The sequence below is a fragment of the Ipomoea triloba genome, chromosome 6 (genome assembly GCF_003576645.1).
Source record: "Ipomoea triloba cultivar NCNSP0323 chromosome 6, ASM357664v1".
NCBI classification, from domain to species: Eukaryota; Viridiplantae; Streptophyta; class Magnoliopsida; order Solanales; family Convolvulaceae; genus Ipomoea; species Ipomoea triloba.
The window spans coordinates 19170289-19189097 of NC_044921.1; the positions used below are offsets into that span (position 1 = coordinate 19170289).

Sequence of the window (18809 nt, forward strand, 5' to 3'; positions counted from 1 at the left end):
TTTATTATTATTATATTATAATAATAATAATAATATTATTATTATTATTATTATTATTATTATTATTATTATGTAGAGACAATTTAATCTTTTTATCAGTTATTCATTTACCGTTCCAAAACGAATTAAGACAAATATTTTCCATTGAAATCTTCCATTATTTTTGGACTGTTAATGTCAGTTTGTCTATGTTGCAGAATTCTTGAAAATAAGGTCTTCTGTGAAAAGTTTCAAGTGGAATTAGGAGACGAAGCATTTCGAATGGTGATGTGCTTTGTGTATTCAATCAACAAGAAAAATCATAGGAAACAGTAACTTCCAATGTGCAAGTTGCGCACCAAATAATGATAATAATAATAATTGGACAAGAATTTTGCAGTTTAGCATAAAATATAAATAAAACACAATTCAAATTGGTATATTTCAGACGATGAACGCAGGCAACGCATTCTCCAGAGTAACAAAAGCAATAGAGCCCCTGCGGGCACGACAGCGGCTAGAAAGTTGCTAAAAAACAAGGGGGCTCAGTCCATGTGTTCTAGCCGCAACCCATAATTTACGAATAACGCAATAATTATGAAACCCTACAAAACTTTGGAATCAGTACACATTTATTCTTCTTGCTCAAGATTTGAGTAATACCAACTCAGGAATATCATGAATATACGTAATCATATCAAACCAAGCTCCGAAATCATATGTCAAGGAGCAAGCGGCGAGGATCTTCAACCACATCTTTAATCCTTCTCAAAAAGAACACTGCCTCTCTTCCATCAATCAGCCTATGATCGTAAGTCAAGGCAATGTACATCATTGGTCTAGATACAATGTTGCCTCCCACGACCATTGGACGGTTCACAATTGAGTGCATGCCCAGGATGGCGGACTACAATCAAGAACATTAGTAAGTCTTAATGTGTATCAGATGGAGATTGATTGGTCGTATAAGCAATACTCTGTGAGAATGCACATACCTGAGGCGGATTGATGATGGGGGTACTCAGAAGACTTCCATAGACACCACCATTTGATATCGTGAATGATCCGCCAGCCATCTCATCAATAGATATACTTCCGTCATTAGCCTTTTTAGCCAGTGCATTAATTGTCTTCTCTATATCAGCAAAGTTCATCTTGTCAGCTTCGCGGATAACTGGGACAACAAGACCCTGAGGCAAGAGGAAGAAAAATGGACTTAGGTAATGTTTCGGGATCCTTTCTTACTCTAGTAATTATGAAAACCTCCAAAAGCAACTCATCTCTTGTGAAGTTGGCAAGAAATAAAGACAATGAAAATTGCAAATCAAAGTGTTGTAGCAGAGAAATATTCACATGCCTTTGGGGTGCCAACAGCTATACTGATGTCTATGTAGTCTCTATATATAATGTCATCACCATCAATAACTGCATTAACTATTGGCTGATTCTGGAGTGCGCTAACTGCAGCCTGAAATGTGTATAAAATATTTAGATATTAGGAGTGGAACTAAAAGGTTCAATATCTATATATATATATGAATCAAGCTGAAGCCGTTTGTGTACTTTAATAAACCCAGACATAAGACCTAGCTTCACCCCATGCTTTTCAACAAAAGCATCCTTGTATTCAGAACGGAGTTTCATCAAATTAGTCCTGCAAATGAGCAACAGTCAAGAAAGGATCATAAACAGAGCAGGACTAACATTTTGCAATTTGCAGAACATGCAATTGCATTATTGGTTGAATAAAATACTTCCATAACCAAAGATCCATCTAAGACCATAAAACTCTAGTCACAGTTCAGTTGGTCTTGAAAAACAGGCATATAAAAAAGACTGACATAATTTCCAGCCACTAAAAGATATGGTTCAACTTACATATCAACTTCATTGAAAGTTGTCAACAATGCAAATGTGTTCTGTGAGTCCTTCAAACGAGTGGCAACTCTTTTTCTGAGCCTGGTCATAGGAACCTGCCCATTGCAATATAATTGAAATTTGGGACTCAAATAAATGGATAGGTTAAAACAATTTTAAAAAGCATGGAAAGAAAAAATGAAGATGTAAGACTAACCCGTCTTTCTCTTTCTTTAGGAGGAAGCTGAGGTTCTGTAGCAGAGCGTTTGGGGGAAGGAGCTTTAGTTTCCTTGGGAATTTCCTTGACAGGAGGAGCTTCAACTTTCGGCTTGGGTTTCTCTTTCTGTTCATCAATTGAAGATGACTGTGGGGTATCTTTTCCAGATGGCTTCTCAGATGGAGCCACATGATCCACACCTCCACTAGATTTTGAAATGATAGCAACCTTGGTACCTGGTTCCACAGTATCCCCTTCCTTGACTACATACTAATTAAATAGGAAAAACGAAAACAAATCAGGACTGACAAATTCCAGAACTGGCAACATCATAAGGTTAATGTTTAAAGCAAGTAAATCATAATGAACTTGGAAATAAATACATAAGTAAGTTGAATTCTACCTCCTGTATTACACCGGCTTCAGGACTGGTAACATCAATTGTTACCTGAATGATACGAACAGTCAGAATTTAAGCTAATGATCTAACAGAAAAGTCAAATAGCTTAAACATAAACTAATAAATCATTCAGTTAAGCAAGTACCTTATCTGTTTCAACCTGAGCAATTGCCTCATCAACTTCTACTCTATCACCGGGTTCTGTTCATAAAGAATGAGAGGAAATTGAAGCAACTGGTAAACATATGAAAAGCATCAATTTCAGTAAAGCTGGAAAACGATCATGGTAAGAAGCAAACTTACTCTTCAAGAATGTAGCAAGTGTGCCATCAGTTATGGATTCACCCATATGTGGAACAACAGCATCAACCAGATCAGCTTAAGCACAAGAGATGGACAAAAAGGAAGATTAAAAATCAGAGACTGCCTAGCTAAAAATATGGATACAACTATGCCATAAGGACTATATTATCAATTTAACTCCATACAGCAAGGTAACAGAATACTATTACAAAGTATCATTTATTCCTACTCTCAAATTATCAAATAAATTTCATCTAATTCATCAAAGTTTATAACATTTGAACAATTGAACAATGAACACCTGTGACACTTGTCACATAGATACTGGCTTCATCTATGGCATAAGGGCTATATCTTCAATTTGAGCTCCAAACAGCACGGTAAGAGAATACTATTACAAAGTATCATTTATTCCTACTCAAATTATCAAACAAATTTCATCAGACTCATCAAATTTTATAACATTTGAACAATGAACACCTGCGACACTTGTCACATAGATAGGTCCTAACAGACAGAAGACAGATACTGTCCAGTCTTTTAGGTTGCCAGGCATGCAGCTTTAGAAAAGTTAATGTATGCAATGATGCTAGAAAGAGGTAAATATCTCATTGCTTTCGGAATGCATTTCTTCCTTCCTACAAAACTTGGTACCCAGTCCAACAGAAATGAGAAGAGGTAGAAAGTGAGAAGAAAAACATGGTGAAAATCAAATAAAAAGGAAACAGGAAAAGGGGGAAATGATGCAACCATCTGTACATGGCCTTAGCACTAAACTGACAAAAAGATTGGAAACCATCAAATAAAAACATTTTACATTGATGTCAACTTACAAGTGGAGATAACAGAAAAGACTTCTGTGCTAAATAAGATATCATACCTCCACTTGAACAAAATGCTCTATTCCAAATCTGTAGTGTTACACCTGGATGAAGATTAGATATAGCTCCCCTGAAAGCAACAGAGAGAATCAGACAAACTGAATGAAAAATCTTCTAAATATGACCCATTTATGATTATATCTTGTTATTTGGCCAAGAAATGAAGAAGTCTAGGTTGGGCCAAGCATCAGATATATTTCAATGGATAGATCAAATTGAGCATATGGTGCTTAGTTTTTAGATAATGTGGAGTATTTGTTTGGAATTTGTACAATGATATAAGTACAAAGTGTAGAAACTGTTACAAATTGTTCTTTTTTTTTAAATGAAAATAGACCACTGACCTTTGTGCTCGCAAATTCATTGAGTTCCCTGTACCAGTTAAACATTTTGGAATTAGCTAATAACAAGTTTAATATAGTGGGGTGTGTGTTTACTTAACTAAATTAATGTACTGGAAAGTGTGCATGTACTAAGCTTTAAAGACGTCACAACATAAAAGGGCAAGAATTTACCTGGTAAATTGAGGTGGCAGAAATTTCGAGCTTGACCACATCCTATTGGATGAATTAATATCTGTTCATATTTATGAATATTAGCTTCTTCCAAATAGTCAATCAAAACTTAGTACCATCAATAGCTCCAACAACACATCCAGTTTTTGCAGATTATAACATGCCAGAAAGAAATGTTAAGGAGAACATTTTTTGTTTTAATACAGTACTTGTTCAAAGGTCTAATTGGTTCTATACTTCTATCATACACTTATACTATAGCTTCTGAAGAATATCTTTAATCAGAAAAATAATGCTTGGGTGTACAAATGTACAATAATACATTAAGAAACATTTGAACGTAACACTGATCTTGCCATAGAAACACGCTTCTGTAATAGTCAGAATTTCTTAGGAAATTCACAGGTGAAATTTTGTATGGTCATGTAAGTTTAAGGTAATAAATACCAAGTGCTTCAAGTGACTCTGCAGTTGAAATTTTTATCACTCAAACACTCCAAAATGAATAATATATTATCACCCAAACACTCCAAAATTTATACTTTTAAGCTCAATCCAAATACACTACGTCAAGCACGTACATAGAAATCAAATTCTTTCATCCAAATGACTCAATAATATAAAAGTTTCTGTTTCGTATTGAAATCCAAATTCATCAAACACATATGGCCAAAAATAATTAAATGTGCCCATACAAATAGCGTTAACATGGTTAAACATCCCAATAAGAACTTAACGAACCACTCCACACCTTCAACCACTAAAAAGAATAATTTTAAAAAATAGTTTTCACCTCTTCAGCCACAACGGAGCAAGCTCTTGGGGTCAAAAATCCAGGTCGAACGGTATGCAGCGATTTTCCTAATGCCTGCTCAAAAACAAAAATAAAAAATAATCACTCTCCAAAACAAAGAACTAATCATACACAAAACACATGCGCATACATGTATAATATACGTACCCAAGCAGATGTGGCGCCGGAAGCGACTTTACGCCGTAAAACGCCCAACATCGCGTCGCAGATCTCTTATCACAGCTAAATCAATCCAAAAAAATAATAAAATCAGGCAATTTTCATAAACTCAACATACATGAATATTTGTAAACACATAATAGATATATCCAGCAGAAATGGAATATGTATTGATGTGAATAAATCAGATCTCAAAGAACGTTCTAGAAAGCAGCTTTGACCTGATTGCTCTTCAATGGAGAAGATCAGAGTGGGGATACGGTTCGGAGAGCCGCCGGGAGATTGAATGTAAAGAAAACAAAGTCGCCGAAGAATTTTCGTCAATACTTCTCTAACCTTCTTTTTTATTTTTTTCCTTATTTAATTATTTAGAAACACCGATTAGCTGGGGCTGTCGCAAAAAAAGGGTAAAAGTTTATACACGACGCCGTTTAGATGTACCATGTCAGTTGTAAGAGTAAGTGGCGTTCAATGCTCATTAACTTGTTAATACTCTGCTTATTGCTTAATACTCCGTATATAAATAGAAACATCCGGTTTCCGGTTAATAAATATTAAAATATTATAGATTTATAGTCTTTATACGGGTAATGCATAATATGATAATAGTATTAAAATTATTCACATTAATGTTTAATATTAAAATTATGGTGTTTTCAAAAAAATATTAAAATTATGATTATGTTAAGATAATTTTAGAAATAATAAATAAGACAAACCACAAACTTTGTACTATATTAAAATGATTAATTATTAACTTAATTTTAATTATGTTCATATTAAGATTATTCAATTCTTATTTTTGCATTTTATATATTGTTTGTCTAGGTAAATATATAAATAACATTATTTCATTATCATTTCTTACAGAAAATTGAGCTCTAAATATTAATTCATCTCGTTCTACTCTATATTGTACTTATTTACCCTTCGATTAGTATTAAAACTTCTATTAAAATTTTAACTTTAAACCCGTACGTAAAAAAACATTGAGGTTTCTCCAATTACTTTTCACAAAGTATAGTAGTATGATAGGACCACAAGATATATAACAATGTTTCACATGAGAAATGCAGACAAATGCTAGTCATCAATCTAGTAGATCTAACAGTTGAAAAATGAATAAAATAAAGAAAAAAATGGACTAATTTTATAAATATTATAAACTTTTCACGTGATCAAATGAGAACAAGACTTTTCGTAAGAAGTATTGACTAATCTGAATCGTCCATCTTGAATGATTCAATAGCTAGAAAAATAATAGAAAAACGAAAGGACAATTTCATAAATATTACAAACTTTTTCATTTGTTTTTTTTTTCCCTACTTTAATTTAACAATAGTCTAGGTTAGATTAGAGTATATTTCTTGTTCTTGTTCAATTATAATAATTAGGTAAAGAATTTAATAACTTTCGATTACCAACCATTGTTACATAAATTTATTTTCTTTATATTTTTCTTAACATTACATTTATAGTTCCATCTACCTCTTTTACTTTGTGCATTTATTGTGCATTTATGTGTAGCTAAGTACTTTGACTTGATTTCTTGTAATTAATGCTTATTTGATGTGTATTGCATAAGCATAACTTTTTTGAGTTATTAGGGTTTTTTTTTTTGTTTTTGTCAAATTGATTCGTGTTGAAATTGTATATAATTGTTGAATTTCAATTATATGCTATTATTTGAAGCGTGTTTAATTTGTTGCTATGAGAGTTGAGTATAGCATGTAATATTAGTCACTTTGTGTGCTTTCTTTTGGCAACTTAATTAGGCATAGTTACTACGAGAATGGAATGTAAGTTGAAATTGTATGTCTGAATAGCTACCATAGTAGTATTTCAACAACTTATATGCATCTCACTTTTTTCTATAACTTGAATTAATTCCCAATTCTAGGTCTCCTTTAGCATCATAGCAATAATTAATAGAGTCAATGTCTTTTATATAGTTGTTTAATTGCCTCATTTGCTACTTGTTATTTGCCTTAATGTATAATTTTACTTTGTTTTATTGGGATAACCAATAGTTCATCGCCGAGCTTCGGGGTCTCCGGAAAGGTTTAAAAATCGCAGTCAACCGGGGAATCAATAAATTCACTGTTGAAATTGATTCTAATGCTATGGTCCAAGCCTTGAACAAAGAATCAGAATCGAGACTAGAATCTGACACCCTTATCGCGGACTGCAACTTTTTGATGAGTAAAGTCCAAGATTTGGAGATTGTCCATGTTTATAGAGAAGGGAATCAATGTGCCGATTATCTGGCTAACATGGGCCAATGCAGTCAGTGGGGGACGTCTATTTTGATTAGCCCACGTATCGGATGGTGTCAAGGACATACTTACCCGAGGCGCCATGAATGTCGCTACTAGGAGAATTCGTTAGTTGTTTACCGGGACTCTAGCCCCTCCTGTGCACCAAAAAAATAATAATTTTTACTTTGTTTTATTATATCACCTAAACCAAAATATGATCAACCTAACTTCTATGCAAGTAGTTATAGCTTGTATTTAGCTCCAACCTTGCACTAGCTACTAACATTACCTCAAGTGGAGGAATAACCTTAGCCCTATCTTGGTAAACTCCCATTATTAATGGGGCTTGCCATAAATAGTTGGTAATGATTTGAATTATGTCGGCTCATCAAAAAGGCCAAATGTTGATACACACAAGGTATCTATCTGGGTCACTTTAGACATAATCCCTATATTATTACTATCGAGTTTCGGACCTTGATATCTTCTTCTAACATTGTCTATTGAACTAGTGAATTAAGCTTGTGCAGACTAGAGGAGGTAAAGTTTTCAACACCCTAAGTAATGATTGATATGTTAATATATGCATTGGGTGTACGTGGCTAGCTAGAAATATGAGGTGAGCTTTTTTTATTGTTTGTACTAGAGCTAGGATAATATTTTCCAATGGGGGCATAACATGCATATAATGCACATCTAGTGTAATATATTGGCTCTTTCACCTGGTTGTCCTCTCTTATTGATATATATTGAACTCACTACAATAATATGCGATATTCCCAAATACAAATACATAACTTTACTTTGTCTTCAACCCACTACAATAATATGCGATGTTCCCAACTTATGCAAAGAGTTTATTATCGAAATGGTCTCTCGATTATTGCAAAATTACCAATTTGGTCATCGATAATTTTTCGTGCCAAATTAAGTCCATCGACTTTGAAAATTTTAACCAATTTGGTCCTCCGTTTATTTTGTTGTTAAAATTAGGACCAAATTAGTAATTTTGCTATAGTCAAGGGATCAAATTGGTAGTTAATTTTTCACTGAAATGGTTCATAGATTATAGCAAAATTATCAATTTGGTTCCGATTTTAACGGCAAAATATACATAAGACTAAATTGGTTAAAATTTTCAAAGTCGAAGAATCTAATTAGGCACGAAAAATTGTCGAGAATAAAATTAATAATTTCACAATAGTCGAAGGACCATTTTGATAATAAACTCTTTGCATAAAAAGTTGAGACCCATTTATCGGTGATTGGGCCATCGTCAACGTAGTCCTTATAGACCTTAACCCAAAAGATTAACAAAGGGAAGAAGAAAGAAACACAAAGCTACAAAGGAGACCGAACCTTATCTTTATTCCACCATCAACTACTATCCATAAAAAGCCATCCACCATTACAACAAAGGAATATAACAGCAGAATCGGAAGAAAAAAAACATCCATGAACTCCATTAGTATTCATTCTCCAATCCTTCCCAGATTCCCACAACCCACCTCCACGTTCATGCATCAACTCACAAACGCCGCTACGACGCTTCGCTTCCCCAACAACGCCTCCACCGCTCATTTCCACGGCTGCAAGCCGCCTGCCGCCGCCGCAACTCCGTCTTCCCTGTTTCTAGCGGCCGCCGTTCCGCCAGCCACCTCCGGGGACTATACAGTTCTGCTCCAGACAGGGTATTCTTAATTAATTTTTATTAATGCAATTAAAACATGTGTTTCATCTCAACTAAAAGCTTAATTACCTTTTGATTGGCTCCAAAGCAACATTTATCCGGTGACGCTGAAATTCAAATTTCTAACTTTTGGCATGATGTTGATTCTGATACCAAAATAAAATTAACCGGTTGTGTGTTTTTCATCTGGAAAACGTACAGCGGATTGCTGTTCTTCATGTATTTGGTTACCAACTTTTTGGTGCCTACTTTGGTCTTCAAGGATGTTAAGGACGACGGGTCGGACAAGGACAAAGAAGAACAATATTAACATGTCCTCTGATCTGTATCGACTTTGGCACAAAAACAGGCCAGGTGACGTATGTGTATGAGGAAACCAATCAGCAATTCAACAAGTTTCTGAATCATAGGCGTATTCCAGAAATCTGCTGGGATTTCAATTTGAACGACTGTATGTTTTTCTTTTTAGAATTAGAGCATTTAGTTTGTGAAAATTGTATGGCTAACTCGACAACAGTAAAAAAAACGCTGTAATGGTGAAAATTTTGGGGCATTCCGAGAATCGAACTCGGGACCTCTCGCACCCAAAGCGAGAATCATACCACTAGACCAAATGCCCTTACATTAGCTTTATGGGTAACTCGACTATAGTCAAAATTCTGGAGTCCATGGTAATGGTAAAAAATGAGGGGCATTCCGAGAATCGAACTCGGGACCTCTCGCACCCAAAGCGAGAATCATACCACTAGACCAAATGCCCTTACGTTAATTACTTTTAGTTGATGATTTAGGAACGTTAGCACAAAAAGAAATAGACGTATGCTTTCATGAGATATCAAGAAGGTTATATAATATTATTAATTGATTAATTAATATAATTATTTTGAAGTGTTAGAATACCCCCACCCCATAATGCTATAATTAAACACTTGTGTTTTAGCCATGTTCAAACCCTTTATTTATGTAATTTGATAATTTTGTTCTATATCTACACCTAATAAAAATGAAAGATGCAATTTCGTATAGATTGTACAACCTAATACATCCTATGCTACACTCCTTATCATTGTGCTAAAATTCTTGATGAGTTAGCACTCTAATTATTTGTCACATATTTAGGGCAAACCTATATTACGAAGTATTTCTTTTCATATCTAGGTGGAATTATCCATTGAGATAATAATATTGGACATCAAGCTCTATTGTTTAAGCGGTTTAGTTACAAATAACTCTAACATTGAATTTTATGAAATTATAAATGTGGCTAAAGTGAAAAAAAAATGTTCTTAGTAATAGGATTGATATTGACATCTAGTGATATTGGTGTTAATAATATAGTAGTAATTGTGCCAAGGACCTTGTGGTCTAGTGGCATCAAACCCTTCCCTTTATATGGGAGGTGATAGGTTGAGAAAGTAGTTATGAACAGTAGTAATTGTGGTGTTTTGGTGGTGGTAGAGATGAAACAGGAATGCTAATTAAATTTATATATCGTGTTTACTATTAATTAATTTTTATTTTTTTATTTTAAATACTTTCTTATCAATATAACATTTTGCATTTTATAAAAGTATTAATTAAATATATAAATTTGATTACTAATACTAAATCAGATATATGAAATAATTAATTTGTTAAAAACATGAATGGAATCAAAAAACGATAAATAGTACGGAGTATATGTTGTTTTTGCACATGAAAACGACAAAAGCTGTTTTTTAATATACAGTCTTCAAGGAACAGCTGCAAAGGTTCAGGCTTCAGGCATATGAGCACTGGGAGTGTGAGAATTGAGACAGCTTCCGGAAGTGCGTAACACGCGCTGGGATCTCGCGTGGAAGGTATTCAGAGACGTAAGTAACCAATCACGTGCCGAAGGGCTACACTTAACGCCGTCATCGCCAGCTGCCGTGCCGTTTTCCCGTTCTCACTCTATATTTTGCCTCAATAAATTGGACATTTGGACAGGCCACCGTTCGGGGAGTGTTAGTGTTAAGACCCGAGCCTCTGAGGTTCGGACCGCAGCCGAAAAAAGCCAAAGCGAACCCTCACAGGCAGATGCAATAATAATTGAGTGGAAAAGAAGAGAGAGAAAGAGAGGTATTTTTTTTTCTAGAGAGAGAAAGGGACGGGAGAGCTCCGAACAATATGGGACAGATGGTAAAGAAGAAGAAGAAGGGGCGGCCGTCGAAGGCAGATCTCGCCGCGCGCCGTAGCTCCGGTTCCGCGGCGGAGAAGTCGGACGGAGAGCTCCGGCGGAGCGGCCGGCGGCGGAATGTCAGGTACGCTTTTGAGATCGACGATTACCTCGACGATGACGAGTACTTCGTGGACGAGGATGAGGAGGAGGAGGACGAGAGCAGGAGGGAGAAGAAGCTCAAGCTCTTACTTAAGCTCCAAAATATGGAAGGTAGCGGCGGCGGCGGCGGTGTGGCTGAGTCGACACCGAGTCCGACTCGGCACGTACGTCACGCGCCTACCGCGTCTGGATCTTCCTCCGACTTCGGCAAGCCATCAAAGATAAGGAAAATCGACGGCGATGAAGAATACGAGGAAAATGACGGCGGCGATGATGGCGATACCGAAAATGATGGCGATGAGGTACCAATTGTCTGGATCTGAATTGAAAGTGCAACAAAAATAATGAAGAGAGTTTGATAAAAGGGATTATGTAAACGGCGCGGAGGGAGAGAGAGTGGGAGTCCAGCTCATCCTTTTGAATTTTCACTGAGATTTTTCTTTTTTCTTTTAATTGCTTGCTCACTCTTTCTCTCTCTATACATATCATTCTTGAGTTTGTGCGTAAATCTGTGTCGGGAAATGGATATTTATAACTGTCAGTCAACTGTCGAAAACCAACCTCCACAAATCCTGCCCTTCTCTTTCTTTCCTTTCTCTCTCTACAAACTCCGTATATATACAACAGACACTCTTTTGTCTCCCTGTCTGTGTTTATCCTTTTGCTTCCTACGCTACAGACATTCTGTTCTGTTAAAATGTTTGGGGGTCTTTTGAGGTTAATTCTTTTGTTAAACCTTTGACAGGGACGAGGAAGAAAGCCGGAGAGGAAAACAATTAGCACTACGGCAGGTATATATAGCTTTACTTCTGGGTTCTAATGTGTATATTGCATACTGGTTTTGGGTTTCTTACTTTCTTTGAACAGGGACATTATCAGAGCATCCATCCGGGATTCCATTGCCAGATAAGAAGACATTAGAATTAATCCTCAATAAGCTTCAGAAGTAGGTGTTCTGTTTTACAGAATTGGAAATTCCTAGGTTGTTTTGTTAAGAGCTGGTCTAATGTTCAGCTTGTTTAATTTGTTGTGTCAGGAAAGATATTTATGGTGTATATGCTGAGCCAGTTGATCCTGAAGAGGTATGTGTTCATTTTAGTTCATGAAAGGAAATATTGAGGATCCCCATTTTAGGCTATACTATAATCTTGTTTCTTAAACATTGCTGGTTTGGTTATTTGCAGCTTCCAGATTATCATGATGTGATCGAGCATCCAATGGACTTCCAAACCGTGAAGAATAAATTGGGAAATGGATCATATGCAACCTTGGAACAATTTGAGGTGAATATTCCCACTGCCACCTGGTTTGTTTGGGGGTGTGGTAGCTAAATCAGTGCTTGTGTCAATGCATCAACCAAACTTTTTCTTCCGCAAAATATACTTGTTTGGCTTCATACTCTATTGGGGATTTGATTCAGCAATTCCTCCTCTCTTCTATAATCTTTAGGTGATTTTGGCCCCCAAATAGTGCTTGGTTTGGATGTTGATCTGTCATTCAACCGGCAATTTTTTCTTTCCCGTGGTTAGTGAGAGAAGTTAGCTCATATAACGTATGTTACGCCTTAAGCTACACAGCTACGGTGTCAGTATCTTCTGTAATTCTTTAGGTTGATGGTGAGAAATTGTGGCACTTTTTCTGGGTAAATGGTATATTCAAATGATGTGTGAAATAAACAAGTTTTCTTTCACTTGATATGAAGCTGGAAATAAATATGAATTGGGGTAGAATCAACATTAATATAAGTCTGCCAAAAAATGACTCTTCATCTGTGCCAATACCCAATGACCACTGTTCTTCTTGCTTAGAGGTTAATTTCACTCTTAAGCAAATATCTTGTCTACAAAACTTCAGGCCAATTTTTTGCTGACTTTGAATTTTTAGTATGAGTCTTAACATTCTTGCATTGTTGCCAGAGTGATGTCTTTTTGATCTGTTCAAACGCGATGCAATACAATGCGCCAGATACAATATACTATAAACAAGTAAGATTTTCTGCCTTCTTATGTAAATGCTTTTTCCAGTTCTTTCTCAAACTAGCTAAATGTGCAATTGTTTTGGACAGGCCCGTACCATCCAAGAGCTAGCTGAAAAGAAATTTCAGAAGTTACGAATCAACTTTGAACGCACAGAAAACACCAAGTCAGAACAGAAGCCAAAGTCCAGCACTGCTGTGAAAAAGGTTATGAAGAAGCCGATTGGCTGGATGGTTCAGAAACCCGTTGGGTCTGATTTCTTCTCCGGTGCCACTCTTGCAACTGCTGGAGATATCCAGAATGGTTCAAATGCATTCCATTTGGGCGGCTCTGAAAGACCCAGCAGCATTGACCGGCTTATTGAGAGAAACTCTTCTGCAGTTGACAATAACATGGACAAGGAAGAATCACATTTAGGTGGGCCTAGGTGGTGTTAAACATCTAAAGTGTATCGAGCACTCTGACGGTTTGCCCTTCTGACTTTTTCTATTTCTACTACTGCAGGGAAGGCACTTTCAAGATTTGGAAGAAAAGCAGCTGTCCCTGATGAAAACCGTCGCGCAACCTATAACATAACTTCTCAACCTGTTACCAATTTAGAATCTATATTTACAACATTTGATGGGGAAAGCAAACAACTGGTTCCTGTATGTAGCAAAAATTCTTCTCAACCTTTGTGCTCACATGGTTTAATTAAATTAATATATTTATTTTTGAAATAGGTGGGGCTTTACACTGATTATTCCTATGCAAGGAGCCTAGCTCGATATGCTGCAACTCTTGGGCCTAATGTCTGGAAAGTTGCATCAAGGAGGATTGAGCAAGCACTGCCTCCTGGTTTCAAATTTGGTCGTGGATGGGTTGGGGAATGTGAAGAACTTCCTACTCCTGTATTGATGCCTGAGAACTATACCCTGAAGGAACCGGCTTTTCTTGCCAAATTCGTGCACAGAACTGATGCTGAAAAGGATAAGTTTGTGAACCCAGCTTCTTCAAAAGAGAACCCAGTCAAGGGACCGAAAACAGAAGGACAATTGCCTTATTTTGGTTCATCTGGAACAAAACCTACTGCAGATAATAGCCCCAATATCTCTATTAATGGGAGGAATGAGCTGCCTGTTAGTGATGCCAATATTGGAAGCAATGCATTTGTAACTGGTAATTCTGGAAACAAACCATCTGGTTCTGCTAGTCCCAAATACCACCAGCAAAACTCACAACCCCAAAATTTTATCAAGTCTGAGAAAAAGGTTGTGAAGCATGTTGAGTTAAATTCTGTACCACTAGCTAATGAAAGGAATGCCAACTTTTCTTCACAGAGTCAGGTGACCAAAAGCGTTGCAGTACCTGGGTCAAGATCATTTGAGACGGTTCCAATGAACATAAATATGCTGTCTTCTGGGTCTTATAAGCAGCTGAATATCAATAGTGTTTCTGCTGGAGTACCTGATGGTAAAAGCCCAAATAATGGTTTTGATAGTAATGGAACAGTTCGGCAGCCCTCTAATGATTTTGTTAATAGCATGAACAAAGCTGCGACTTTATTTGCAAATGGACAAGGGCAGGGCCTCAGTGATCCTGTGCGACGGATGATGTTATCTGAAAAGAATCCAAATCAACAGAAGTCTTCTTCACAGCAGGCCAGAGTTGATGTGCCTCCAGTTTCCCCTGCCACTGTGTCTTTGCCAAAAGATGGTCCAAATAACGCTGCATCTGCTGCCGCTCGTGCATGGATGTCAATCGGGGAAGCAAGTTATAAACAGGCTGGTGAAAATATAAACTCCCAAAATAATCAGATATCTCCAGGATCTACCCATAATCCTCGTGATTTCCAGTCACAATTTCGGGGAGAACTTCCTGCACATGGAATGTACATCCAACCTGGTAAGGGAAATTTTCCATTTCCATTTCATGCCTTTGTGCCCCATCCTGCCAGGGTAGGAACTGAAGGTCAATCACCCTATGAACCCATGGTTTTCCCACAATCAGTGCCTGCTGACTTGTCTAGGTTCCAAATGCAACAATCTTCCAGGCCAAATCTCAATGCACCTGCTCCACCACGACAGAAACGGGAATCAGTCCCTCCCGACCTAAACGTTAGTTTTCAGTCTTCTGGATCTCCTGGCAGACCCTCTGGTGTTTTGGTTGATTCTCAGCACCCAGACCTGGCCTTGCAACTTTGAGACTGTTGAGTCTTTGATGAGTGGGGAAGGGTTTGGTCGAGCAGCCGTCCATTCTTGAATTCCCTTGGGTTGTTAACAGCAAATATGATGCCAGTTTTAGTTTATTCATGTTCAAGAAGGGTTTGTTTCTCATGGTTCTGATTCTTTGCAACAAGAGGCTCACTTAAGGCTTTAGTGGTAGGCTTAGAATACAATGCCTTCTAATTGCACAGGGTAAGGTAACTGAGGTTAATATATCGTTCTCATTTAGAAATTAGAAATGGAACTAGCATTTGTAAATTATTCACAGCAAGATAACAGCCATTTGCACCTGATGGTCTCTTTGTCTTAATATCTTTTTTTTTTTCCTCAGTAAAGGTGTGTTTGGTACACAAAAGAGAATCAAAATGAAAATCAAATACTTGATAATGATGAAATTGAAATGAATACCTATATTGATGTTAAGTCATGACCTTATATAATGAGAATAAATGTTCTAAATATATTAAAAAAAATTAAACCAATTGATTATAATATATCCAACGAACCAAATAAAAAAAATCAAAACAAAAATCTAGAAGCAATAATCTAAACTTTAAAAATAAGAATAACAATAAGATAAAATGATGCTCATTTTTAATTAGAAAATGAGATTTTTAATTAAAAAAATAATCAAATCTCATAGTTGTGTTTTAAAAAGTTATCTACCAAACACTAACTATAATTTTGATTTTCATTCTTAGTATGTAAACCCATAAACCAAACACGTGCACACCATTTAAACTGTATATATATATGTGATCAGAGACAATAAATATATTAAACCAATGCAAGCACGTGCATCATTCAGATCTTTGGGAGAATAGAGTCATGCAGACTTGTAACAAGGATTTACAAATTTTTCTGAGATTATATACAGAGAGATTAGGCTGGTAACTTCAGAAGGATCCAAAGGTGTTCTCTCCACTATAAGTCATGTAGAGGAAGCCATCCTCATCCTTGTGTTCGTCATAAATTGCGGACATCATAGCAGCTGCAGATAAGGAACCACGATAGTGAATAAAAGACTTAAAAGGAATTCAAAAATGAAAATTTATGTGAGATTGTGCTAACCAGTGGGAGGAAGGATGTTTTTCACAAAGATAAAAATGGCCTTCTCAGCACTTAGCTTTATCCTCTTTCGAACAACATACACAAATTGCCCAACAGTCAGATCAGCAGGAACAAGATACCTGAAAACGTTGTGATTTAAAAGTGTTAATCATTTCACAATAAAGGCGGAAAACAACAAATTATATTTCAGATGGTTTACAATCTATCTAATGTTCCACACTAGAAATAAGTTTCTTGTCCTCGCAAAATAGCATCAAGAAAATATTGGGTAGAGTACATACTACATACGCACTCTAATTATCATCTATAGCATCACCAAATTGTTCCAGGAAAGTACAGGCTAAGTTAAATAAATGAGGTCAATTTAAATCAATAAAATTTTAGGGCTTGAAATGAAGGATGAAGACTCGTGATTCAATAAGGCAGTCACACAGACAACTCCACGCACAATGCTTTCTGTCAAAGCAGTGACCTTAAACCACAAAAATAAAAATAAAATAAAGTAAAAAATCAGGCTAGTGAACCCCCCCAAAACAGGTGGCTTTTGAATAGGAACTCACTTCTTCTTGTCAATGTCAGGGATGTCACTCCTTTCAGCCTTCTCCACAATGACCTGTACAGAAAATGATTGATTAACATATGGGTAAAAACAAGGCAAAGATCATCAGAAATATACAGAACAGAATTGTAAAGAGGGCGAATGGAAATTCTTTACTGGAATTCTATCAGGATACTTCTCTCTGATGCGAGCAGCTTCTGCCTGTCGCCTCTCTGGATATTGAAAATCAAATCATAAATACAATTCAAACCAGATACACTAAGATATCAAATAGACAGGAAATCATGATTTCTAAGAAACAACCGACAATAATCCATCCACCACTGATTAAACATAAGAACAAATTGCAAAAATAGAGCAAATTTCTTATATCCAAAGTACAACAGAAACTCCATACTCGGTAGATAATATTAAAATTATTAAGAGTACGCATCGAGTTTCCACATCGCAAATTATATAGAAATCACCTACTTTTTCACTATAAATAGGGGTATTATCATGTACCTAAACAGAAAATATAATTCAGAAGATGAAAAGCACGAAATCGATAATTACACCCAACAAAATAGTAAGAACAAAAATCTCTGGACAAAATTCAGTAAAAATTAAATTAAATTTTCAACTAACAGATATTATTATGATTCCAAAGTGTAGCAAGTCAAAGATCAGATCCAATCATCCAACAACCAAAAAGTAAAAGTAATACGCAGTCTTCACATACATATACGGACAATAGATATAGAAAGAGATACCTAGAGGGTGTTCCAACTTGAAAGAACTCTTGGCCATGGCGATCGGCGAAGGATTTGGTGTGCTGCGAAGATCGGAGGAGAATTAGGGCTTGCAAACTAAATAAAGGAAACAATAATTGGAAGTTGGAACTCAAAAGAAAGGTCGAGAAATAGGAGGAGAAGTAAGGAATTACCAAACAGAGAGAAAGAGAGAGAGAGGAAAGAGAGACGCTTCGTCTGATGCGAAAGTGTACGAAATGATTTAATTGAGCAAAGCGAAAATCGCACGCCTCTTTGCCCTTGGAGGATTGGAGGAATGGAGGATGGCCGTTTCGCACTATTTATTGCTTTTTCCAATTTATTTATTTTGTATTTTGCGACTTGCGAGACAAGCTTGTATTGTATTTCGTCGAGGTACGCCGCTTAATTGGATAACGTGGGTCTAGCTTTTGGATAAGTCAAAAAGATTCTTCATTTTTTTAAAAAAAAAAATTTTGATTTAGTTAATCAATGAAATCCAAAATTAATTCCACCATTTAATTCTTTTGGATTATTAAAAAAACTGAGTTAATATTCTAAAAAAAAATAGTTAATCACTGAAATGATTCTTTAACTATAGGGTAATTATTGATTTAATTTTGATTATTTTTTGAACAATTAAATTTACAACTTTAAAAATATTAACTAAATTGTTTTTTTAGTCAAGGGGACCATTTCGGTCGTTACGTGTATCATTTTCTCCGAAAAGTTAATTACTAAAATCGTTCATTGACTATAGTGAAATTATCAATTTGATCCCAAGTTAACTGATATCTAACTGCAAAACAAACGGAAAACCAAATTGGTTAAGATTTTTAAAGTTGAAGGACTTAATTGGTCAAAAAAATTATCAAGAA

The 18809-nt window shown here is 36.0% G+C and overlaps 4 protein-coding genes and 2 non-coding genes across 8 annotated transcripts; 2 read left to right on the top strand and 4 right to left on the bottom strand.

Moving 5' to 3' along the window:
• Positions 1 to 360: 360 nt before the first annotated feature.
• On the bottom strand, positions 361 to 5502 carry LOC116022967 (dihydrolipoyllysine-residue succinyltransferase component of 2-oxoglutarate dehydrogenase complex 1, mitochondrial-like). The gene is made up of 15 exons (XM_031263887.1): positions 5347 to 5502; positions 5114 to 5188; positions 4946 to 5020; positions 4153 to 4213; positions 3982 to 4009; positions 3637 to 3707; positions 2757 to 2831; positions 2599 to 2654; positions 2457 to 2501; positions 2054 to 2323; positions 1858 to 1952; positions 1543 to 1633; positions 1337 to 1447; positions 975 to 1169; positions 361 to 886 (listed from the first exon to the last, which is right to left on the bottom strand). The coding sequence occupies exons 2-15, from the start codon at positions 5162 to 5164 to the stop codon at positions 695 to 697; spliced, it is 1416 nt and encodes a 471-aa protein (XP_031119747.1). The 5' UTR covers positions 5165 to 5188; positions 5347 to 5502; the 3' UTR covers positions 361 to 694.
• A 3223-nt stretch (positions 5503 to 8725) lies between these two features.
• LOC116023022 lies at positions 8726 to 9713 on the top strand. The gene is made up of 2 exons (XM_031263961.1): positions 8726 to 9074; positions 9275 to 9713. Exons 1-2 carry the CDS (start codon positions 8839 to 8841, stop codon positions 9381 to 9383), a joined length of 345 nt encoding a protein of 114 aa, XP_031119821.1. The 5' UTR covers positions 8726 to 8838; the 3' UTR covers positions 9384 to 9713.
• Positions 9621 to 9692, bottom strand: TRNAP-UGG. Its single transcript has one exon. It is a non-coding gene; the product is annotated as a tRNA-Pro (tRNA).
• A 48-nt stretch (positions 9714 to 9761) lies between the features above and the next one.
• TRNAP-UGG lies at positions 9762 to 9833 on the bottom strand. Its single transcript has one exon. It is a non-coding gene; the product is annotated as a tRNA-Pro (tRNA).
• Positions 9834 to 10848: 1015 nt separating this feature from the next.
• On the top strand, positions 10849 to 15845 carry LOC116022234 (bromodomain-containing protein DDB_G0270170-like). Of its 2 annotated transcripts, none has more exons than XM_031262860.1 (9): positions 10849 to 11674; positions 12118 to 12163; positions 12252 to 12318; positions 12409 to 12454; positions 12557 to 12655; positions 13289 to 13357; positions 13438 to 13765; positions 13853 to 13995; positions 14071 to 15845. In XM_031262860.1, the coding sequence occupies exons 1-9, from the start codon at positions 11222 to 11224 to the stop codon at positions 15529 to 15531; spliced, it is 2712 nt and encodes a 903-aa protein (XP_031118720.1). In that variant the 5' UTR covers positions 10849 to 11221; the 3' UTR covers positions 15532 to 15845. The 2 variants fall into 2 exon arrangements, with proteins under 2 accessions (XP_031118720.1, XP_031118719.1); XM_031262859.1 differs by having other exon boundaries at positions 10851 to 11674; positions 12240 to 12318.
• A 433-nt stretch (positions 15846 to 16278) lies between these two features.
• On the bottom strand, positions 16279 to 18262 carry LOC116021945 (autophagy-related protein 8C-like). 2 transcript variants are annotated; one of them, XM_031262481.1, is made up of 6 exons: positions 18108 to 18262; positions 17935 to 17996; positions 17339 to 17394; positions 17184 to 17236; positions 16624 to 16742; positions 16279 to 16543 (listed from the first exon to the last, which is right to left on the bottom strand). In XM_031262481.1, exons 2-6 carry the CDS (start codon positions 17969 to 17971, stop codon positions 16449 to 16451), a joined length of 360 nt encoding a protein of 119 aa, XP_031118341.1. In that variant the 5' UTR covers positions 17972 to 17996; positions 18108 to 18262; the 3' UTR covers positions 16279 to 16448. The 2 variants fall into 2 exon arrangements, with proteins under 2 accessions (XP_031118341.1, XP_031118342.1); XM_031262482.1 differs by having other exon boundaries at positions 17935 to 18030; positions 18108 to 18126.
• Positions 18263 to 18809: the final 547 nt, after the last annotated feature.